Source organism: Hyla sarda, chromosome 1 (assembly GCF_029499605.1).
Source record: "Hyla sarda isolate aHylSar1 chromosome 1, aHylSar1.hap1, whole genome shotgun sequence".
NCBI lineage: Eukaryota > Metazoa > Chordata > Amphibia > Anura > Hylidae > Hyla > Hyla sarda.
Window position 1 is genome coordinate 408,668,378 of NC_079189.1, and position 25,537 is coordinate 408,693,914.

The 25,537-nt window shown below is 43.7% G+C and overlaps 1 protein-coding gene across 2 annotated transcripts in view; it reads right to left on the minus strand.

Annotated features, from left to right (window-relative positions):
* The window catches only part of POLE (DNA polymerase epsilon, catalytic subunit), a 119,936-nt gene that overhangs the window by 57,787 nt on the left and 36,612 nt on the right, over nucleotides 1–25,537 (minus strand). For both annotated transcript variants that reach the window (XM_056528647.1, XM_056528648.1), the window contains 11 exons: nucleotides 22,798–22,911; nucleotides 22,473–22,685; nucleotides 22,146–22,253; nucleotides 21,937–22,065; nucleotides 21,735–21,837; nucleotides 11,178–11,324; nucleotides 9,033–9,178; nucleotides 7,864–8,012; nucleotides 6,139–6,231; nucleotides 4,862–5,006; nucleotides 4,545–4,702 (listed from right to left, as the gene is read on the minus strand). In XM_056528647.1, the coding sequence (XP_056384622.1) occupies nucleotides 4,545–4,702; nucleotides 4,862–5,006; nucleotides 6,139–6,231; nucleotides 7,864–8,012; nucleotides 9,033–9,178; nucleotides 11,178–11,324; nucleotides 21,735–21,837; nucleotides 21,937–22,065; nucleotides 22,146–22,253; nucleotides 22,473–22,685; nucleotides 22,798–22,911 (1,505 nt within the window). The remainder of the gene's footprint in view (nucleotides 1–4,544; nucleotides 4,703–4,861; nucleotides 5,007–6,138; nucleotides 6,232–7,863; nucleotides 8,013–9,032; nucleotides 9,179–11,177; nucleotides 11,325–21,734; nucleotides 21,838–21,936; nucleotides 22,066–22,145; nucleotides 22,254–22,472; nucleotides 22,686–22,797; nucleotides 22,912–25,537) is intronic.

A 25,537-nucleotide genomic window follows, 5' to 3' on the forward strand; every position in this document is an offset into this window, starting at 1 on the left:
CGGTGCGGGGGGCGGGGCATTATCGGCTTATCGGCAAGATAATTGCCGATACCGATAATGCCCAAAATCGTGATTATCGGCCGATAATATCGGCCATACCGATAATCGGTCGATCCCTAATATATATGCTTCCATAGTATACCAGAGTCATATGTCCATGCTGCTCACCCCAAGATGGACCTGGATATCATTTCTTCCTCTTTTTTTTTATTTATTTATATATATTTTTTTTTTTATAAAGGAGAGATTAAAGCTACCACAATTGGAATCGAACGGAGCCACAGAGCATTACAAGCTAGGCACTCCACAATACACATCTGCAATCTTTTTTACTAAGATGCTGTTGCATTATTAAAAACAGCCAGAGAGCACCCTTCTCTTACTATAGATTCACATACCTATTAGATCTTTCAAGATATTGCTTCATCCACTCTTGCTAAAAACGGCATAAAGCCTTTGTTAGATGTTCTATTAGCTAACTATCTCCTTTCGTTAGCTTTTTTTTTCCTTTGGACTGGGAATCAGGTAGGAGGATAAATTATTAACCGTTTACCTGAGGACCTTGCCTCAGCTTGGGAAAAATTAAGACTTGAGCCAATGGAAATAACTTCCTTGCTCCTGGTCCCAGCTTTAGAAGATTTACCATTGATTTCAAAGTTGGTCAATTCATCAAAAACCAAAGTCACCTTTGTAGCCTGCATACATATTGCCAATGGATGCTATCAATTATTTTTTTTCAAAATAGCACACTGTTAAAATTAGTATTTGTAAATCTCTTAAAAGTATATAGACTGGATTTATTTTTGGTTTTGTACTGTACAGGTCATAGGTCTTTTTTATTTTTTTTTTTGTTTCTCTCTTTCCCAAACTCTGTTCTTTCTTTTCTCTCATTAATGACAATCCTCCAGGGCGGGTTATAAGAAATGGTAATGTTAAAGGCTTTTCTTTTGATATTCCACCATAGTAAAATTTACTTTTGCCTCCTTTAACATAAAAGGCTTGAACATTCCTCAGAAAAGATCCCAAGTTATGGAAGGTTTATTTTTCTGAAAGTTATGTTGGCAAATGAGATCTTTCAAATTATAGTTGTACCAGAAAACACTATAAGGGTCTATTCACACGTACAGTATTCTGCTCATATTTGATGTGCAGGATTTTAAGCTGTGTTCAGTCAGTCAGTCAGTTTACATTGAAATCTGCAGCAGAAAATCCTGCGCTTCAAATCTGCACAGAATACTGCACGTGTGAATAGACCATTAAAGAACCTTTAATAGATTCTTCTACTACCTCTATTTGTTTGTCTTATCGCAGTGTGGGCTGCCTTAAGAGCTCTCTAGCTGTATTGAGACAAGAGGTTTGGAGCACATATGACCCAAGTGATTTTTATTCAGCTCAACATTACTTCTATCACATAATTGACTTCTTATTTACTTCTTGTAGAAACCTTGCCAGGAATCATGAGGAGTCGATTAGACTTATCACTATTTTAGACCATGTTTAAATCTTTTTTCATTATGGTCGCTCTCTTCTGTACTTTCTAAAACTTATCAGTGACAAATTAAACGCTCCTTGGGGATAGGGATTCTGTTTGTGCTTCGTTTGTATCTTTCTGAAAACTCTACCTCTGATGTGTCTATTTCTTCTATTTTGGAAGCTCATAAGTTGGTTATGAGGGGAATCTATTGCATTGGGCTCTGCTCACAAAGAAAAAAAAGCAATACCTAAATTAATGAACTCTTTATTTTCACAAATTTCCAAGTTAGAAAGCTAACATATACAGCCTAGAGAAGCTCGGACTCTACATGAGCTCACAGAACTCTGAAATCACCTAATGGGCTTAATAAACATATAATCTACCAAAGCTTTTTATATGGCTAGGTTAAAATGTTATTTGTAAAACAAAAATAGAGGGCTTGGTGTCGGAGGCAGTAGTCGCCACCCAGTGGCACGCCAGTGTTGGGTTAAGGACCCACTATGACTAGGTTGCCTTGACTTTTGAAATTACGCCGAGAAGCAAGTAGATCAAAATCAAATCAAAACATGGATGTACGGCTATGTTTCTGTTTCTTCATTTTCGTTTTAAATTTTATTTGCATGGTGATAAATGTTCTTAGACTAGTTGTTCTATGATCAAGACTAGGAAATAGAAATCTATAATATCACAAGAGGACAGACAAGTCCGAACAAGCACTGGATCCCAACTGTCAGAACTGACCGGATGACTCCGGGAAGAAACATCCCAGAGAGGGAGACAGAGGGGACTCAGCTGAGGCGTCAGTCCAGCCGAAGCAAGAAGGCACTGTCTGGACACGGGAGGTCGCCCACCAAGACCGTCGTCCAAGCACCGAACAACCAACAGTCAACAAGCAGGAGGACTGACATGCCTCAACCGGAACGGTCACGGAAGCTCGTGGAACCAAAGGCAGCCTGAAACAAAAGAGCCACAGGAGGAAGGACACCCAAAGCAGAGACACCCAAAGCAGAGAGACTGCTGGAGAGGAGAGCAGAGGTAAAGCAGAGAGCACCCTCACTGCAAATGGAAAGGAAGACGTGAGATCGATAGAAGCCAGAAAGAACCACACAAGGACTGCCAGGATCGCCACCAGGAAAAGAGCTATGGCTTCCAGCGGCCGCTGCAGGACTAAGCCGGAGGAAGAAGCATGGCACAGCCGGTCCCTTCCCCCCTGCTGTCTGCATAAGACCAGTGACCCGCTTGCTGAGCCTGGCCGCAAATATGTGCAAATTTTTTTTTGCCCTGTGTCAGCAGCATAATACCCATGGTCTCCTGTGTTCCCCAATGAGGCGACCGAGACAATATATTTTTTTTTTATAGTGTGCTCTTATCATAATATTGGATTATTATTTTTTCTGTTCAACAGTTATTTTTCAATTCTTTATGGAATCTGAAGAGACCGAATGTCTGTTATAGCCAAGCTCGCCCTGAAGGAGGGGGGAATAAAAAATAGACGGTGGGTTTGAGTTATTGATTTTACATACTTATTAGTAAGCTATTCATCTGTCTCGATGGTTAGAGCCAACTTGCTCTGCTTTTCCTTGAAGTCTCTTATATTCCTATTCCCCCTCATTTGGATATCGAATAATCATCAGTTCCTCCCTTTATACAGTGCATTTACTTCTTGTCCTCTCTAGCACTTTATTCTCTTTTATTATATGCAATTCTGTTGAGACTGTTCTACTACAGATTTCTAATTTCCTTCTTTTCTTCCCTAACCACACTCTTTATTACCCATGGTTTATACGACACACATTTTCCCTAGCTCCCCTTTGTGGACAAATTAAAAATTTTTTTACATTGCATGCCTTATATTCTTCTACCAATACTTCGGCCATAGAGAAATCTCAGGCTTTGAGGATGTTCAGAAGGAGGATTTATACTAGTATAAAAAAATGCATTCCTAAATGGTGAGAGGAGCTGAATAATCAACTTTCTGAAGAACAGTTTGGATTTATCTCAGAACTAGCGAGTACCCGTCGTTGCCCGGTTTTTCCTTCCTAATCCTTGTTGGGGAGGAAAATAAACAAAGGAGGAAGCTTTTGACTTAATATCGCGTCCTCCTATCCCATCCTCCCATCCCGACCTGTAATATGTGTACCAGTTATTGAAATATCTCCAGCCGTACGGAAGTTATGTGGGAACATACATTTACCATTGATTTGCATGGGACTTTAAACAAAAACCCCGACCTTCACAAATGAGCGTAGTTAAGGGTTAAATTAACTATCCTATATTTAAAGTGGATATGTAAGTAACATGTGACCAAGTATAATGGAAATATCTGCAGCCGTTTGGAAGTTATGCAGTAACATATTTCCCATTGACTTGTATGGGACTTTAAACATAAACCCCGCCCCTGGCAAATGGGGGTGAGTAAGGGTTAAATCACCTATCCTATGTTTGTTGTTGACATATAACTAACATGTGTGCCAAGTTTCATGTTAATATCTTTAGCCGTTTGGACGTGATGCTGGAACATACATACACACACACACGTTGCGTTTTTTATATATATATATATATATATATATATATATATATATATATATATATATATATATATATATATATATATATACACACATATATACATATATATATATATATCTATAGATTTACATGGCTTCTTCCCCTGTATTTGTATACAGGAGAGATCATAAGTATATTTCTTGGCGATAAGGAACTCCTACACTCCTTTTTCACATGGTATCTCAGAATCTGATCAGTGCTGGAGGTGCAGGATTGAGTCGGTTACTCTTTTACATACTGTATATGGTGGTCTTGCATTAATATTCAACCTTTCTAGCGGGAAGTTCGATCGATTTCTTTGTTATAAAAAATAAGATTAATTTCACTACAGAAATGTTTTTTCTTGGGGTTCCTTCTTAAGATTTCTGTCCAAGCTCTACTTTCTTTATCCCACAACTACTTTCGACGGCTAGACAACTTATTTTGATACAATGGAGATCTACTAATATCTTCTAAGTAGTAATAGGTTTTACCCAATAAAACAGTTAAGGATACCAACCTTTTCTTCAACTTCTTCCCTTCTTCCTTAGATGCTGGAAGGATCATAGCAAGGTATGGCCCATCCACTTCAAAGAAGATACTATTTTCAGCCCGTGTTATGTATGTTAGTGTCGATGGGTCAACAAGTTCCTGGTACTGATGGTTTGTAAAGCCTTCCTGGAGAATTGCAGAACAACAAAACAATCAGCTGTATAGTCTCACATGTATTCTTCCTGTTATACAATTGTAAAGAGGCTTTATTTAATATTTTTACAGGTAACCCAAGCAAAATGATAAAGCAAATGTCTAGCGTGAAGACGAATAACTCTCTCTCACCTTCACCAAGATATTTAGCATTGCACCTGGATAGGATATAGTCACTTTTGGCTTTTTTGCATTGTTGGATTTGATTACAAAGTTCTCAGGGAAACTATTTGGAAGAACACACCATATTCCATCTGTGTCCAATTCCAGAGGCCTCCTATCAAAAAGAGAAATGTTATGCTCTGCAAAAAAGACATTCTTACCGCTGGTTTTAAAAGGAATCTGACTGTTGGTCCACCCACACTAAACCCAATACACAGAGTAATAGGCAGGAATTTATCAAAGGAATTATTGTGTAGATTTGTTGCAGAATTTGGCAGTGTGTAAAATTTCAAACTTTTCCTGTGACTTTATTTATCCAGCTGTGTACCTATAGAGATTTCTAGTTGTAAGTGTAGTAGTCATGGACTTGTCATGCGACAAATCTGCGAAAGTTCCAATTGATAAGTCAAGGGACATGTCAAGGGGGAAAGCAGTTTGTGCCAGTTTACATCCTGTGTGGTGCCACTATCTAATCTATTTATCTAATTATTTATTATTTGTAAAAAGTAGCACAATAAAAGGTGCAAATGGGTTAAAAAAGTTACAGTAAAAATGTGCACTAGAACCATATTTATCACATGCCTGCACTATTTAATACATTTGGTGTACATACATTTCTCACCACACAAATAAAAGATGCAAAAAAAAACAAAAATAAAAAAAAACACACAGACCTTGATAAATTCCTGTAATAGTGCAGATAAACCCGAGTAAAAAGATGTATCACACAATCCACGGTCCTGTTGCTAAGCTATACCCAATATTGCTAATATGCAGATTTCCCCATGGGGCAATGGAGGCCCGTCCTCTCTGCTTTCATGTCTTCCCAATTTAAATATTCACGGAATGTTCACTCTCACATCTTCATGACGTGAGAAACTCATGTCAAAAGTGGTTTTTAATGACAGTAACACTAAGTTACAAAGGGCAAACACATTATGTAGGCCACTAACATATGAAACAGATGAAACAGATGAAACAGATTTTCAGTCCCAGAAATTTCTGCACCAAATCTGCTGCATGTGGCCATACCGTAAAGAAAACTACAATGACAATATACAGTTATGATGGTACCATGTAATAAAGATTCCTCTTTGATGCTTTTTTTGAACATGAATTGATATTGTCGGTTATTTATCCTTTTAAGCTAGTGAGAAATGAACAAGAAACCTTGTGTTTTTTCTATGACATAAAAATGATTTAATGTCTTTTTTCCCACAACAGGTGAGGACAGATTAATTACTCACCCTATCTGTTCAATCAGCTCCCTTGCTTGAGTGATAATGTTGGCTCCTGTATAACATACAATACCAGCCATCTCCATTGAATACCAGCGAGCTCTGGAATAAATGTAAAGGAATACAACTAATGAACCATACGAAAAAGCAACAGGCTACAAGACAAAAAATGCCCCATGCCCTATTTTTGAAGGCTTTAACATTGCTGCATTTTACAGTTCAATAACTTATTCATTTGAATTTGGGATTTATAAACCGTGAAAACAATTAAAAACACATTTAAATGCAAAATATATATTTTTTCTGATATTTGAAGAATAAAAAAGATTACATATGAAAATCACATTTGAACTTAGGATAGGAGGTAAGAGTCTGATCTCGGGAGATCCGACCATTGACTCCCCACTTAGCTAATCACCGGCAACAGCGATGTACCACCACAGCACACCAGATTAGTTGAACGGGATAATGGATAAGTGTCTCAAAAATTCAGTTCTCCATACTTCCCCTTCAGGCTATTTTATATGAACTCAAACTTAATAATGTAAATAGAAACATAGAATGTGACTGCATATAATAACCATTTGGCCCATCTTGTCTTCCCAATATTCTGGATACTATCAATAGTCCCTGGCCCTAACTTATGGGAAGAAAAGCCTCAAGGATAAGGGATAAGATGTATGATCGCTGGGGACCCCCATGATCTCTGTGCAGCCCCCGGCATTCTGTGCTGGGCGCTGCCTCCGAGACAGGGGACGTGAAGTCACGGCCATACACCCTCCATTCGCATCCAAGCTCAAATACAGCAGTTTATTGACAAGTCTTATGAGGGACAGTGTCAAAAGCCTTACTAAAATCCAGATAGGCAATGTCTACTGCAGCTCCGCTATATTATTATAGTCACCCAAGTCTAAAGCTGCATTTTTGGTTTATATGACCACACCTTAAACCCCATTATGGTATGTCCAGACCACGTATTTTAAACTGAATCGCCGCACGCAGAATTCCACGAGCTGAGATTCCATCGGGCAGCTGCGTCCGAAATACTTCGGCAGTAGGACCACGCAGCACTGTGCCGTCACCACTGACTGCTATACAGTGCTCGCGGACTTGCGCGCAAAGAATGAACATGTTCTTCCTTTGTGCAGATCAATTTCAGCAGTGGAAGACCTATTCACACTAATGTTCACACTGCGGAATTCCAACACGCAAATCAGCGTGTGGAATTCCATGCCAATTACGTAGTCTGAACATACCCTTAGATAGAACACCGGGGGGATATTTATTAAGACCAGCGTTTCATACACTGGTATGTAAAACCACACTTGTGAGCTCAAAGAACTGTGTGGGGTCTTTGATGCTGTGGTCATAATATGGACTATGAAACAGGGATGTATTTTAGCCAACCAAAAGGGGTCAACATGGGTAAATTTCTGCACCAGTATTAGCAGCAAGTCCCAGCCCAACTGTCTAATAACCCAAACCCAACAGCATCATAGGGATCATAGGGCTATTAGTATCAACATAGGGCTATTAGTAGGGGATTGTTTGAACAATTAAATTAATTTATTCCCAAATATAATTTTCTTCAATGATTTCAAAAGTTAAGATTCAGGATGCTCAAAAGCGAATCTTATGACAGGCTTTATGTTTTGCAAACACTCCCAAACTTTTCAGATAGAATGAGGAATAGGGGGGGTCCTTGGAACACCAGATAGAAAATTGTGTCTTTACCCCTTGCGCATTACATATCCATAAAAGGAGTTCAGGATGCACTTGTGAGCCAGCTGCAGGGATTCATATAAAATCTCCATGTTCTTGCATCGTTTCGTCTCGGCAGCATCTCCACTTTCACATGCTGCAGACAGTTTTTTCTTCCAAACCTGGGAAGGATATAAAACAGCTAATTGTGAACAAAAGCAGAGTATGGTTCTTCTATTCAAGTCCTGCACTTATATAACCCCATAACAAAATTGTAATATCAGAAAGCAAATTTAGGACTACAGTTTTAGACCTTAACTTTTCAAGATCATGTTATATTATTTCCTTCAACTATGAGGTAATCTTAAATACAAAATTCACTTCATATCAGGTCCCATGCTAGGCTTAAGAAACTTAGCTCTAAATTTAAGCCAGATATAATGCATATATCTAGTGCATACTATACACTGATTTATATGCAAAAATTGCAGTTGTTTCTCTATGAAGTCTAAGCAGGGAAGAGGAGAGGAGGAAGTCCAGTGGTGTACAATGACTTCTTTTCTGCCAATCCTCCATGGAAAAATATGTATGTACATTTAACTCTCCATTAGAAGGAAGAAAACCAGTGTTTTGGGGTTCCAGTTCCTTATTAACAAACAGTGCAGGGTACTGGTTGGCTAGAGAGATGTTTTATATTTAGATCAAAGGGGTACCCGGGGGGGGGGGGGGAGGAGGAGTAGTGTATGAAGGCGCTTAAAACCCAAAACAGCTGTCTACAGATGGGTGACTTTCTTTCAGAGAAGACTCCAATTTGGCCACTATTAGATAGTTTCTTCCTTCTAGAGAAGTGATCTTTAAAATGTGGACCTCCAGATGTTGCAAAACTACAACTTCCAGAATGCCCAGAATACTAACAGCTGTCCCAGCATGCTGGGAGTTTTGCAACATCTGAAGGTCCACTGCTTTAAAAGACAGCTAATTTGTATGCTCAGTAGTTTACAAATACATAGTAGTAGACAATAGGTATATATATTGGAACATACTGGGTTTCAAAACCCCATCCACATTGCAAGGATTTAAGGGCATGCTGCAGATTTTTAAATGTGAACACGAAGGAGTCAAAAGAATCAGCATTATTAAAAAAAGGAAATGATGAATTTATTAATGTCCAAAATTCTACTTTACATGCAAGTAAACCATACCTTGTGCAAACCTTTGAACTCATATCTACGATCTCTAAAGGCTCGTACAGTATCCACATAGAAAGAATTCTCACGCTGACATATGGTAGTAACACGGTCTTCCAGTCTTGTAACATGAATCTTCTTGTAAGCCTTTCTGCAATAATCTAAAAGGAATTTGTGGACAAATTGTTTTGGCGTTAATTATGCAGCAAATTTAGTTTTTTGGGTTTTGTTTTTTCCTCCTTGCCTTTTAAAATCCATAACTTTTTCAGTTTTCCACCTAAGGGGCCATAGGAGTTTATTAATTTTTTTATGTGGGACCAATTGAATTTCTCAGAGTTTGTGGTAAAATGAATGATGTCATTACAGAGAGGCCAAGAAAAAAAAAAAAAAAACACATTTGGGGGAGTGAAATGTCCACACAGTGCATAGCTAAATTCTCTAGGTCAACACGATTATTACAACAATATTCAAATTTTATAGGATTTGTTGCACTACTTTTAAAAAAATTACAACCTTAGTATGTCTAAACTGAATTTTTTCCATATACGGGTATGTATGAGGGCTAGTCTTTTTTTTTTTTTTGAACAGTTATCTTTTCTGGTATAAGAAGTTACCAAAAAGCAGGCAAACATTCTGGACTCTAAACATTTATATTATATTTAAATTATTTTACTTGAAAAATGTAAAGAGACAGGCGATTTCATCTTTTATTTCACATGCATTTTTTCGATTGTATACACTGCTCAATGCTATGTCACAAGTACAGTGGTCCCTCAACATACGATGGTAATTCATTCCAAACGACCCATCGTTTGTCGAATCCATCGTATGTTGAGGGATCCGTGCAATGTAAAAGTATAGGAAGTTATACTCACCTGTTCCCACCGGTCCGGACCGCGTCCTCACCGCTCCCGATGCTGTCCCAGGGGCTCCAGATGCTGTCCCGCTGCTCCGGTGTCTTCTTCGGGATCCTCCGGCTTCTTCTGCAGGGTACGGGCCTCGCTTTCTGATGACGTTATTACGCTGCTGCGTCGGGACGGCGTGCGTAGTGATGTAATAACGACGCCGGAAAGCGAGGCCCGGACCCCGGAGAAGATACAGAAGACGCCGGAGGATCCCGAAGTGGACCCAGAGCAGCGGGGATAGGTAAGTGAACCTGTCCGGGATGCTTAAACTGCTATCCGACAGCAGCTTAAGCATTTTGCGCTGTCGGGTAGCAGTTAATGCGATGGCCCCGACATATAAAAGCATCGTATGTCGATGCTGACATCGACATGCGATGGCCTCTGAGAGGCCATCGTATGTTGATTTTATCATATGTCGGGGCAATCGCATGTCGGGGGGTTACTGTATAGCACTGATCAGTGTTCTTGGCATTCCAGTTATACTGGCTGCCTGTATACTTGAAGAAAAGACCCCGTCGGCACCCGGAATTTTACACTAGATCCTGGGAGCAACTTTGATAGTGGGATCTAAAGGGTTAATGCCGGTCATTGGTATAATCACTGCGGCCCAGCATTAGAGGCTAGTCCTGGCTGTGTATAGCAGTTATTTCTCACCGTCTCTGAAAAGAGTGCAACTCCTTCGCTCGTTTCAGGGACCGGTAACACAGTATTCCCACCCCCCAACATAACTATACATCATAGGGTGACATCTGTCTAGATGGCTGAACCTGGTGAACCGATATGTCCCGTTGTATCAGGCGTTGTATGCGAGTTGCAAGTGCCCTAAGAAATTTCATGATGTGTGGACCCCCTAGCTTCTCATTGATGCATCGGCTAATCCCCCGGCAAGATTGTCTTGATAGGTCTCCTACAGTGTGCTAACGTTTTCTAGAAGGGAGGAATGTGAAGAGGGGGGCTGTGGTTACCGGGAAGTGTGCATGTGTGAGTGTATGGTTGGTTGTTTGTGTTGGGCTTTCTCCGGTTGGGTCTCCGATTGTACCCTTCCTTACTACTGATGGATACCCTGTCTTTATGTTGAAGTAGGTATTTGGGACCCAAGGAGGCTGTAGTTTATGTTTACCTGGTTGGTAATGTCTGTAAATTGATAGGCAAAACTAAAATACTATAAAAAACAAAACTAAACATCATAGGGTGGGGATGGGTTAACCATAAAAGTTAAGTATACAAATATACACAGCGATTAAGCTTTGCTCACCTGCCAGTCGCTTCTTCTCATATTTGGCCTGCTCCTCTCTTGTCAGTACATGAAACGCTCTTGGGGGCTGTCCAGGGAAGAGTGGGGGAAATTTCTCAGATTCTAGTTGTTGCTGTATACGATGATACTCACTGCGGCTGGCTGGCACTGTTTAAAAATGTAACTAAGGATAAGTCTCAGCAATAGAGATGAGTTAATCTCTCAAAATGCATTGTGTGTCCAATTTAGCAATTCTGTCCCAATTTGGATCCCAAATTTAGATGTGCAATGGAAAAATTGGGACCAGGAGGCCCTGCACAATACACTGAGCGGTGGTACACATTATCTGAGCCACATGAAGGGGCATGTATGAGCAAATGTTGTGAGATGAAGCCGACCTGCTTACATCATCACCGCTTATCTTTAGGCAGCTCAGTGTACAGTAACAGGGACTCCCACCTTTGACAGTGGATTCTCCGGAATGAATCAGAAATAAACCCCAAACATTTAGCATTCCAACAAATTACATTTTTTATGTGAAATTGAGAAAAAACAAACTATACCCAATTTATTAGCTCAGTACTAGCAGGGCCGGCATTAGGGCGGGGAAATCCGGGCAATTGCCCTGTGGGCTGCTCAGTGGCAGATCCGGGGGGGGGGGGGGGGGGGGGAGATCTGGAGAGAGAGGAATCCGCCACTGAGCAGCCCGCAGGGGGCCCCCCCTTACATTAAGGACATTCCTGTGTCCCAAAAGATCTTTTCAGGACACAAGGATGTCCAGGTTACCTGGACGGAGGAGCGGAGCATTGAGGAGAACGCAAGCGTGCACATGGCAAGTTACCTGCACATCATCTTCAGTGCTCCGACCACCGCTCCTCCGGTCCCGGGACCTACTGCTATGGCATATAGGTCATAGCAGTAGATTGTGACCCCTGACCGGAGGAGCAGTGGACGGAGCACTGAAGTGGGGCAGTACATAGGCATACAGCCTCCAGCCATACACTGTATATGGCTGAAGGCTGTATGTCTGTGGGGGAACTATAATGCCAACCTAATGTGGTGGAACTATACAAAAATATAAAGTTTAACATTTTTTGCACTGTGATTTGTTTATACCATTTTTCTTTTGATGGGACTTTTCAATTGTTTTTTAGATATTTTTTTTATGGTATTTCAAGTGACCGAAATGTGCAAATCTGGTTAGTGCACTATTATGACTTTTGGGTCCCCACGTTTGATTTTGCCCAGGGCCCCGCTAAGCCAAAAACCAGCCCTGATCACTAGTTAAAGGGGCGTGGTGTCACAACCAAAACTGCCTGAACCCAACGTTCTGAACATAATATTCAGAATGCCAGGTGCCTGCACAGTGATCGCGGGGGGGGGGGGGGGGGGGGGGATGACCCAGCAGTGAGACACCCGCGATCAGACATCTTCATCCCTATCCTTTGAATAAGGGGTAAGATGTCTAGAGGCTGAGTACCCCTTTAAGAGCAAGAGCTCTTTTGGTACGTCAGGGTTCCATTAATGCAAAGTAACAGGCATCTATTTAACGGAATCAGGGAATGGAGCTCCTAAAGCAGATGTAAACATAGCCTTACAATGTGTAATATATTGGTGCTATTTAGATAATTATCATTACCAAAGACACGTGTTAACCTGTTCTTGGGATGTGGTAACCATACTGTGATACCAGATTTTATAACAGAATAAAGCCTAATTTTCTAAAGCTTTATATTAAACAAGGCCTCAATTTAGTAACGCTGGAAGTAGTAAAGGACTTCAGATGTCAATGCTTTTAGGTGGACTTAATTTATAATGTGATAAACAGCCAAAATCCAAATCTCTAGCGGATAGTTGAATTCTGTTACATCTCCTGCCTGCAGACGACAATAATTGCTTCTGTTAAGGAAGGCAATAAATATCTAAACTTAATCTTCATTACCAGAAGGCGCTCTTGACAATTGAATAAAAACATAGTTGGAAGTAACAAAATTAACATGAGTTTTACATCTGGGAAAAGTGCAGGCAAAGTATATCCTATTACATAAAGAGAACATAATATTTAGCTTTTCCAACTACTGTAATGATGACATTTATAACAGACAGTCCAAGACATCTCCCACAGCATAATGTTGTATACAGTATTTTAACACAGACTGCTCATAAACAAGCACCAAGATGAACTGCCAGCAGCAATCCTTGCTGAACAAAGTAAAAGTTGAGGTTTTTAGTGCTTCATTAGATCAAAATGTGTGCACAATCTCAACACTTTAAGGTGGCCTAATCGGGACAGATTTATTATTATTATTATTTTTATTTTTATTATTATTAATATTATATATATATATATATATATATACATACATATATACATACATACATACATACATACATACATATATACATACATACACATATATATATATATATATATATATATACATACATATATACAGACACACAATGACCCCTCAACTTACAATGGTCTTTTCTGGACCATTGTAACTTGAAACCAGACTCAACATACAATGCTACAGACCGTCCAGTTCTGCAAAACTTGTCAATGGCTGGAAGAACTGACCAATCAGAATAGGAATTCACTGGTAAAACCCGTTTTATTGAAGCATATGCACTGAATTCCTGTCTGGTAGCGCCCCCTACAGTACAGGGAGATATTACATGTACAATCTGTACTATTTTACCTGTGCCACAGTTAGCTGCTCCTTTGGACACCAAGTAAGGGTGGCTCCATTTTACTTTTTGTACTGTGTGTACTGTACAGGACCCTGAAGAAGCTCCTGTCTTCATCACAGACAATGATCTAAAGCTCCCAGCAGCTCTTACTTTTATATGTAAGGACTTGCTTTATCTGTATTAGTTATCTACTTATTTTTCTTTAATACTCACTTTCCCCAATTCCCCAATTTTATGCCCCCCCCTGTGCATTATGTCCCCCTTCACACATACAAATCATCCCCAGTCTGTGATGCCCCCCCCCCCCTTATCCCCAGCCCATGCAGTATGTCCCCCTTCACACATAGAAATCATCCCATCTGATGGGTCCCCCCCTTATCCCCAGTTCATGCAGTATGTCCTCCTTTACACATAGAAATCATCTCCAGTCTGTCATGTCTCCCCCTCCCTCTCATCCCCAGCCCGTGCAGTATGTCCCCCTTCACACATAGAAATCACCCCCAGTCTGTGATGTCCCCCCTTATCCCCAGCCTGTGCAGTAGGTTCCCTTCACACACAGAAATCATCCCCAGACTGTGTTGTGTCGTGTCCCCCCCCCCCCCCACCCCCACCCTTATCCCCAGCCCATGCAGTATGTCCCCTTCACACATAGAAATCATTAGGCAGGGGAGATGAGAAGCTGTGTACGTCCGCTCTCCCCTGCTCTGCATTCCTCTCCCCGTGGAAACTTGTGTACTCCGAAGGCAGAGCAGGGGAGATGAGGAGCAGTGTACGTCCTCTCTCCCCTGCTTTGCCTTCTTTCTGCCATGCAGACCTGCGTCCTCCGGGAGGGGGAGACGTTGCTTATTTCTCCCATGCAGACCTGCATCCTCTGCCTTCGCTACCTGCAGCTCTAGCTTCGGAAACTTTCGGAGGGCTGAGGGGAGGAGCGGACGCAAGTCTTCACGGGTTGTATGGCAAACTGTGGCCACGTGCCCACAGAGGGGGCTCGGCGTGCCACCTGTGGCACGCGTGCCATAAGTTCGCCATCACTGTCCTAGACCTTCTACAGTTGGCTATTTTCTTCTGGATCTTCTTCCCTATTAGTTGAAGATATTTTCTTCTATCAAGTTACTCGATTCAAGATGTTCTTATGTATCCTGTTTTATTATCCTTGCACCAAAGAGGAGGAAGTTTATCCATGGCATGCTCCTTTTATGACCTCTGCCATTCATTGATTAGCTATTGTTACATGCCTAATTTACATATTACCTGTTTTTTCTTTCAAAATACCTATTGTAAACTGGCTGCTATTTAAAGTAGTAAAGAAGAGCGTGCATAAATGCTCGTCTCCTGCCTTTAAAGGCGTATTCCGGGCAAAAACATTTTATTCCCAATCCAAAGGATAGGGGATAAGATGTCTGATCGCCTGGGCCCGCTACTGTGACCGCCCCCCCACCCCCAAATCAGACATCTTATCCCTTATCCTTTGGATAGGGGATAAAATGTTTTTGCCCGGAATACCCCTTTAATAAAAATTATTTTTTCCGTCATAGAGACTAGGAAAATCTCCAATCTTGACACCCTTACACAAAGCACCCCTGCTCATAATTTGTAGTTTAGTATACTGTTTTGATTAAAGTCAATGAGGTCCAACTGGAAGCAGTCAAGTATGGTGCCTAGGGAAACTCATTTATATGGTGCAGCTGCCTTTATAGTCAAAATCAGACAGAGTTCCTACTATACAGAACAAGCAAGCTATTTTGTATGCTGCTTTTATTGAGGCACTGTGGTATCTTCATACAAAAACAAATAGCAGCCAACAGGTGTGTAAGTAAAACAAAATGCTTATGTGCTAACGTTTGCCTACTGATAAAAAGGAGATTTTTGTTTACTTACCATAAAATCTCTTTCTCGGAGGATCCATTGGGGGACACAGACTGTGGGTGTATGCTGCTGTCTCTAGGAGGTGTGACACTATGGTAATAAAAAAAGTCGGCTCCTCCCAGCAGGATATACCCGCCTTCAGGCCCTGAGCTAATCAGTTTAAGTTCCAGAGCAATAGGAGGAGACAAACAGGTCAAGAAAAACCCAAAACTGTCTGAGAACCAGAAGAAAAACACATAACCGAACACACCCTCGGACAGAGAACCAAAGGAAACCCCAAAAAGGGCGGGAACTGTGTCCCCCAATGGATCCTCCGAGAAAGAGATTTTACGGTAAGTGAACCAAAATCTCCTTTTCTCTATCGGGTCCATTGGGGGACACAGACTGTGGGACGTACCAAAACCGTCCCTTGGGTGGGCAGATAAGCAGTCAGGCAGACGGCCGATCCACTACCGCCTGCAACACTTTACGACCCAGACTAGCATCAGCCGATGCGAAGGTATGAACTCTGTAGAACCTCGAGAAAGTGTGCAAGGACGACCAGGTAGCCGCCTTGCAAGTCTGCGAGGCAGAAGACCTATTTTGGAGAGCCCAGGATGCCCCAACAGAACGGGTAGAATGAGCCACAACCCTGAAAGGAGGAATCTTCCGATTACAGCGATAGGCTTCCGAAATGGCGGACTGAATCCACAGAGAAATGGTGGCCTTGGAAGAAGGTTGACTCTTACGACGACCTTCAGTAAGGACGAAAAAGGAATCACACTGACGAAACGAAGAAGTGATTGAGAGATCAGACCGAACCGCCCGAACTACATCCAGCTTGTGTAGTAAGCGCTCCTTAGGATGAGAAGGAGCAGGACAAAAAAGACGGGAGGACGATGTCCTCATTGAGATGAAAGGCCGAAACCACCTTAGGCAAAAAGGAAGGATCTGGCCGGAAAACAACCTTGTCCTGGTGGATCACCAGAAACTGAGAACGGCAGGAGAGAGCTGCCATTTCAGACACCCTCCGGATGGAGGTGATAGCAACAAGAAACGCCACCTTCCAAGAAAGGAGGCGGAGACACACCTCTCTAAGGGGCTCAAAGGATTCACCCTGGAGGGCACTCAGAACCAAATTCAAGTCCCAAGGGGGAGAGGGTGACCGATGAGGAACAGCATGCGCCACTCCTTGAAGGAAGGTCCGGACATGAGAATTAGAAGCCAGGGGCCGCTGGAAAAGAATAGCAAGGGCCGAAACCTGACCTTTAAGGGAACTGGGAGACAACCCCAGTTCCAACCCGACTGCAAAAAGGAGAGAAGACGGGGAACCGAGAAGGTTACCGGGGATAAGTCCTGAGCTTCACACCAACAAAAATAAGACTGCCAAGTACGAGCCCTGAGCATGGTGTGAATGACTTGGGAAGAGACCCCGCGGGCCATCAAAACCGCGGTCTCAACCGCCACGCCGTCAAATGCATCGACTGTAAATTGGGGTGGCAAAGAGGACCCTGAGAGCAGGTCCGGACGGAGCGGAAGGCGCAGTGGAGAGTCGTCCAGGAGCCTGACTACGTCTGCGTACCACGACCTTAGGGGCCAATCTGGAGCTACCAGAATGGCGGGGACGGCCTCGGTTTTGAGCTTCCTCAGCACCCTGGGAAGGAGTGGAAGGGGAGGGAACAGATAGGGTAGGGCAAACCCCGCCCAAGGAATCACTAGGGCGTCCACGGCCAGAGCCTGAGGATCCCGGGACTTGGACACAAAAGGAAGGATCTTCCGATTGTGCCGGGACGGTCCACGTCCGGAATGCCCCAGAGGTCGCAGAGTTGCGCGAAGACCTCTGGATGTAGAGACCACTCGCTGGGGTCGGGTGAGGACCAACTGAGGAAGTCCGCTTCCCAGTTGAGCACTCCCGGAATGTGAATCGTCGAAATGGCCAGAACCTTGCTTTCCGCCCAGGTGAGAATCTTGGTCACCTCGGCCATGGCTGCGTAGCTGCGAGTGCCGCCTTGTCGATTTATGTACCCCACGGCCGTGGCGTTGTCCGACTGAACGCAGACAGGACCGGACCGAAGACGGGACTCCCAATGAAGAAGACAAAGAAGAATCGCCCGTAATTCCAATATGTTTATCGGAAGAAGGGTCTCTCTGGGAGACCAGAGTCCCTGAACTGTCCAATCCCTGAACACCCTGCCCCAGCCCGACACGCTGGCATCCGTTGTAACTACTTGCCAGTGAAGGGGAAGAAATGACCGCCCTTGGAGAAGAAGGGGGGAGCGGAGCCACCAGAGCAGAGACTGACGGACCCTGCGAGGGAGAACAATCTGACGATCGAGGGACAGAGGAGACCTGTCCCATCGGGAGAGAATCGCCAGTTTAAGGGGGCGGTAATGAAACTGGGCAAAGGGTACAGCCTCCATAGTTGCCACCATCCGACCCAGGACTTCCATACAAGTGCGGATGGGGACTGAGACCTGGGTCCGAAGGGAGCGGACCCCCGACAGAAGCGCCAGACGTTTGTCCGGCTGGAGGCAAATTCGGGCAGAGGCCGTGTCGAAGCGAAGTCCCAAGAAGGTTAGAGACTGGGTAGGACGGAGGACTGACTTGTCCCGGTTGACCATCCACCCGAAGCGATCAAGAGTGTGGAGAGTGACGTCCAGATTCTCCAGAGTCTGGGCTCTGGTTGGAGCCTTGATGAGAAGGTTGTCCAGGTAGGGTATCACCGAGATTTCCCTCGACCGTAATAGGCCCATCACTGGCGCAGGGATCTTTGTAAAGACCCGAGGAGCCATGGCCAGACCAAAGGGGAGGGCTACGAATTGAAAATGCCCCTCCGGAACCGCAAAGCGGAGGTACCGATGATGGCCTTGAAATATTGGCACATGGAGGTAGGCATCCTTGATGTCCACCGATGAAAGGAACTCCCCTTGTTCCAGGGACACCACCACCACACGGAGAGATTCCATTAGGAAGTGGCAGATAAGAAGATGACGGTTGAGACGCTTGAGGTCTAGGATTGGTCGCACAGAACCGTCCTTCTTGGGAATCACAAAAAGATTGGAATAGAAACCCCGAAACCGTTCCCCTGGAGGAACGGGAACGATAACCCCCTGGAGAGCCTCTCGAAATTGCTTCGCTAGAGAAGGAGACCGGGGGGCCCGGGATTGAAAAAAAATATATAAAAAATAAAATAAAAAATAAAAAAAATAAAGAGATCCCTAGGAAGGGAGGCGAATTCGATTCGGTAACCGTTGAACACCACGTCCCTGACCCAAGAGTCCTGAACGTGTGAGGTCCAGATGTCTCAAAAAAGTAAGAGACGACCTCCCACCCGAGAAAAAAACGCGGGTGGGGGCCTCACTTCATGCAGAGGTGGGTTTGCGGTTGCCTGCTTTGGCCGCAAAACGGCCGGACCAGTTGGAGTCCGACTTCCAAGACGGGCGTGCCCGGAACGAGGGAGCCTTCTTGTCCCGCAAAGGCGCCTGCCCGGACCCTTTTCTGGAGCCAGAGGTCCGAAAGGACCGAAAGGAAAAGGACTTCCTTTGGGAAGTAGGGCGAGCCTTATTTTGAGGCAACAAGGAACTCTTACCTACCGTCGCCGCAGAGATAATCTCATCAAGGCGCTTGCCAAAAAGACGGCCACCCGTAAAAGGAAGCTCAGTGAGAGACCTTTTGGAAGCGGCATCCGCATTCCAAGCTTTAAGCCACATAGAGCGGCGGAGAACCACTAGGTGACCCACAGCAAAGGCAGAACAATGGGCTGACTGCATGGAACCTGCGCACAGGAAGTCCCCAGCTTTAGAGCATTGGAGAGCCATAGCAGATAAATCCTCTGGGGGGGATCCCGCTAAGATACCCTGATGGAGCTTTTGGCACCACTCCGACAGGGCCTTGGACGCCCATGTCGAGGCAAAGATGGGAAGAAGAGAAGAGCCAGCTGCTTCAGAGGCAAACTTCGCTAAGGATTCTACCTTCTTGTCCGTGGGATCCTTGAAGGCAGCGGCATCTGCCAGAGGCAGTGTAGTCGCCTTTGAGATCCGGGTGATTGGTGGATCCACTGAGGGAGGGTAAACCACCTTAGTGACAAAGTCCTTGTCAAATGGAGAACGTTCTTGAATCGTCATGATTCCGGGGAACCTCTTGTCTGGATGTTTCCAGCTATATTCCAGAATGGCGTCAAAGTCAGCGTGAGAGCTGAATCTTTGAGGTGCTGGCTTAGCACGATGAAAGGATACTCCTGGAGTGACATCCGAAGATCCTGGGTCCTCTAAGTGAAAGGTGTCTCTTATGGCTGTCACCAATGAGTTCACCGTTTCAACTGAGTCCGAGAGGTCCTCTGAGTCAGATGCCAGCTCAGAAGCCTCGTCCACCAGTTCACCAGGAGAATGTGAACCAGTAGAGGCAGTCCTGGAGGGGGGGCGATCCTGACCGGGTACGCGGCTCTGGCGTGGCAGAGAAAGTCCTCTGGAGGAGCGACGTTTGTGCCCAGATGACAGGGGGGGGCGGGACCCACGAGGGGAACACTCAAGTCTACCTGAAGACTCAATGGAAGAGTCAGACGAGGCACCCCTAAAACGCTTGAGAGAGCGTGAAGTATGTGGAGACCAGGAGCAGGCCCTCTCAGAGGCCCTGCGCAGGGTAGACCCCTTCAAGGCGGACACGACTTCCCGGGTCAGCCACCGAACGGGAGACTTGGGTCAAGTCAGCCATATAGTGGGTCAGGGAAGAAACCCAGGCTGGTGGAGCGGCTGAATTCACCGGAACCGAAAGGGCATCAGGGGGTACCAGGGGGTCTGGAGGAGCAGTGGAGCAGGCAGGGCAAGTGGGCTCGGTAGAGCCAGGCATCTTGGTACTACAGTGCTTCCAGACAAAATAAGTCACTGACGTTCCCGGTTTCTGTTTAGAGGGAGGAACAGCTCTGGGTACGGACATTATGAGAAAAAAAAAAAGACAGGAACTTTCTCACCCTAATCTGTGTCCCCTGGCAGCTGCAGTGAGGAGAACTCGGCTCCATGCAGCTAGTGTGAGGAACAGGCCAGCCAATAGTAGAGGGGGGCGTGCCTGAAGCAGAGGCACTAACTAATTGGCCCCTTCTAACTGAAAATCGCGCCCACGGCGCTGATTGGAGGCTACTTCGCGCCTCTGAAGAGCTCCGACAGCCCTGTGGGCGGAGCTATAGACTGCCGAGAAGAAGCTGTAATGGCGCCCGCTCCTTGTCCCGAGCGCACATGTCAGCCGCATATGCGCTCGGGGAAATAGAGCGGGCGGCCTATACGCCGGCAGAGACAGCCGGAGAAAGTGAAAGTAAGCCAGCGCTGAGAGCGCCCGGCCCGTACCAGCGCCGCGGCTGTCAGCCGCATATAAAGCGCTGCTGACACAGCCGCAAGTAACCACACACACACAGTGACGTGCCCAATGTAAAACATAGATGACATGCCCCCTAAGATGCCACTGCTCCCCCAGAATAAAAGTCCAGCCCCTGTATAAGTCAGCCCCATAACCTGAAAGGTGGGCCAAAAACATGGGGTCTCCAGAGGTTGCAAGACCGTACCTAAGGAAAAAAAGGGGGGGAAAATACTTACCTCAGTCAGAAGACCTTACCTAATGGAGTCTTCAGTCAGCTTTAGTTACCTGCATCACGCCTGGCTGCTATGCGCGAGTGAGGCGAGCAGGGAAATAGGGGGACCCGGACCCATGAGGTACCAACCCAGGCGCGGACCGTTGGCGAGGGGGGGGGGGGTGAACAGCGCATATACGCAATGTTTGTGCCCCCTTACTCGCAATGGGGAAAAAGGGAACCAGAGTCCCTTAGTCCCCACCTGAAAACAGATTAGCTCAGGGCCTGAAGGCGGGTATATCCTGCTGGGAGGAGCTGACTTTTTTTTATTACCATAGTGTCACACCTCCTAGAGACAGCAGCATACACCCACTGTCTGTGTTCCCCAATGGAGCCGATAGAGAAATGTGGTGTTTACTTATGTATGGCTATTTTGATTTTGCTAGAAATATTTTATACAATATTGAAACACAACCACTTACTTAACTCCCCCCTCCATTGCCATGTCATCTTGCGCTGGCATGTGGCTCCTGGCTTGTTGAAGTCACAGGCTGCACAAGTCACTTCATCAACCATGGCTGAAGGCTAGTGACAAGAATTTGGAAAAATGGAAAGTTTCTGTTTATAAACAAAATAGAAATAACAGTTTTCAAACATACTTTTGTGTTGTGACTGTGTACTGACCTGCAAACGATTTGTGAGAATAATGTTTGGATACATTGCACCCACATCCAGATGGTAAATGAGTGGACACTCAATTCTATTTGGTACTTCTTTTAAAGAATTCAATTTCTTTTTTATTTCATCGCAAACCTAAGGAGGACAGATGTTTAACTATTCTTTGCAAATTTACAGATGTGACATTTTTGGGTGACATTTTTAGAGGAAATCACCTCTTGAAAGTTGGTGACTTCTTCCATTGGGATTTTCTCCTCCTCTTCTATAGCATGACGAAGTGTCATTTCAACACGTGGCAGTAGGAAGTCAAAGGCAGCAGGGTTCTGAAAGGTAGGAAACAAGGAAGATACGTTGCCCATCAACCATGTACAATGATGAGCTTTGCAAACTTGTAAGCTGATCAAATGACATAATAGGTTAATATGAATAAACTTCCTTGCATAAGTGTCCAAAATGTTAACTATTTGCATAATGCATCTTGTAAAACTATAGTTATCTTCTCATTCAAACTTGTTGCTATCACATCACCATAAGAAAGTTACCATTTTGAAACGGCAAGGAATGTCACTGCGGAAAACTCCAGACTCCAAAGCTTCCACATGACCACCTACATAAGTCTCCGAATCCAAAACATGCCCATCATTGGTCAGTTTATTGAACACTGCTTCTTGCTTGTTAGGAAAGATTATATTTGCATGATAAGCCTGAACCATCAGCAAAGCCTCACACAGTGTTCCAGAGCCTTTCCTTAAAACCTAAGAAAACATACCAGCAAGAGAAATATGGAGTAAGGTTCAATGCAAAAATTCAGCAAAGAAATAGTTAAATGTTGGCAGTATATTATAGAACTCAGTATAAATATATTACCTCATCCGGCTCCATAGGGATAATGGTACAGAGAGCAAAGATAAATGGATGAACATACTTCATGTACATGTAGTAAGTTGCAACAGCATCAGATACTGAGTATGTGGCCAGCACCTACAAAGTAATCACAGCATTTAGATAGGTATGGTTTTACATAGCTGTTTTTAACATACTAAAAACAAACTGCACTTATGTTATGGAACCACTGCCTCAAATACAATTCTCCCCTGTGACCTTTAGGAGCCAAGATGTGATCTACCATTGAGCTTCACCCACAAAACCCGTACATTAAACTGTAAAAATGTTAAGTGTCTTGTGGCATCAACCAACATGGAGAACACGTTACAGTATTTTAAAGCAGAAATACGGGAGGAAACTTGAAGAGGCACTGCCATTGTTGAAAACTTTTTATATGTTACAGAACTAATCATATGATGGCTTTTTGCAATATAAATTGATTTTTATTTTTTTTAAATGTCAATTTCCCCCAGAAATTAAATCTAAAAATAGCTACCACTAGGGGTAGTCTGTCTTTAGCCAGACAGACTAGTATTTATTTTGCAGTATACCAGATACCGTCCCGTAAAGCAGGCCGGTATCCAGTATAGGAGAATTCAGCTGTATGAATACAGCCTATGCGTGGGTACGCTCTGCCTGTGAATGAGCTCAGGGAGTGCGCACACAGGCAGTGCAGGATGCAGGCAGAACCCCCCATCCCCAGGTTCTCAGCTGCGCCCGATCCTGTGTCCCAAAAATTATGATGCACCCTGCTTGGTGAGGAGGATAGGCAGGGTGCATCATCATTTTTGTACTAATGTTATTTCTTATGCTTATCCAATGTCTTGCTGTCTGCCATGCCTAATTATATAGTACTGTACTACTATCTTTTCCCTTCATGTGCATGTCAGAATGTTATCCTGCATTATACATTAATTATCTATGTAAATTCACTCTGATGATTATATAACCTCCTACCTCACTATTCATCTTCCTGTATACAACCGTTCTACCTCCCTAATATATGTGTTTTATATGTTTTTACATATTATGCTCAATAAAGATTTGTTAGTTGTTATCCTTATACTCTGGTCTATAAGTGTTTGGTGTTGATAGATGATAGGACCACTGTTTAGTGTTATCTCACATTGCTGAAGTTGTTAGGTGATCATTTCTCCTTTAAAGCGTTAATAAAGGGAACCTGTCAGCGGGATTTTTGTAGTTCCTACCACATTATTAAATAGGCAGGCTGTTTGCAGATAAATAACTCAACATTGAATGTTCACTTCATCTTCTTCCTGTCCAAAATCTCAACCATGCTCAGAAGCACATGCGGTGGACATCTTCTGGTTTATCAATCACACTTCAATAGGCACAGGTACATGAACAGTAAAGGGAAAGTTTAAAAACAAAAACCAACATCCATGTCAGAAGGGCCCTTCAACAACAAGCTGATCACAGGGTGTCCTGATGCTGAGGCCCAAGCAATCCTTCGAAGTCTGTGTGAGAACCAGACAGTAAGCAGTTTCCCTTGAAAGAAAATACAACATAACCCAGTTCCCATTGACTTCAATGAGGTGTCCAAACACACTTAGGCATGGGGGCATTAGTGGCAGGACTCTTTTTTTCTCTTTTTACCTAGGCCTCACAAGTCAAATTTATGGTTCTTGGGGGGCACATCAGTAAACAAATTACTGTGCAGCACCGAACAAGGTGATACACGCCACAGACACAACACAGTGCAACATTTCCCCTTTAGAACCAGCAAACACCATAGTGCAGCACAAAATACTTTCCAAGAAGCGCCAACATACCACATTGCAGAACAAAATACTCTAACAAGCTTGAGTACCGTTTTACTCAAACATATGAAGTGATGAACATATCGCAGAAAAATTAAATATTTTGTATTTTGTAATTTTGGGGACTTCCGTTTCTACGCAGTACATTTTTCGATAAAATTTTTTATTCTGTAGGTCCATACGGTTAAAATGATACCCTACTTATATAGGTTGGATTTTGTTGTACTTCTGTAAAAAATCATAACTACATGCAGAAAAATGTATACGTTTAAAATTGTCATCTTCTGACCCCGATAACTTTTTTATTTTTCCGCGTATGGGGCGGTATGAGGGCTCCTTTTTTGCACCGTGATCTGATGTTTTTAGCGGTACCATTTGTATTGATAGGACTTTTTGATCGCTTTTTATTCATTTTTTCATGATATAAAAAGTGACCAAAAGTCCAATTGGACTTTGGAATTTTTTTTGCGTGTACACCATTGACCGTGCAGTTTAATTAAGGATATATTTTTATAGTTCGGACATTTACGCACGTGGCGATACCATATATGTTTATATTTATTTTATTTACATTTTTTTTTTTTATGGGAAAAGGGGGGTGATTTGAACTTTTATTAAGGAAGGGTTAAATCACATTCATTAACTTTTTTTTTTTTTTTTGCAGTGTTCTAGGTCCCATAGGGACCTATAACACTGCACACACTGATCTTATACCCTGTTCACTGCAAAGCCATAGCTTTGCAGTGATCAGGGTTATCAGCGGTCGATTGCTCAAGCCTGAATCTCAGTCTTGGAGCAATCAATCGCAGAGGGGTAACGCCGGAGGCCGGTAAGAGGACCTCCGCTCGTGTCCCAGCTGATCGGGACACCGCATTTTAACTGCGGTGGTCCCGATCAGCCCCCCTGAGCAGCCGGGCAGCTTTCATTTTCGGTTTAGACGC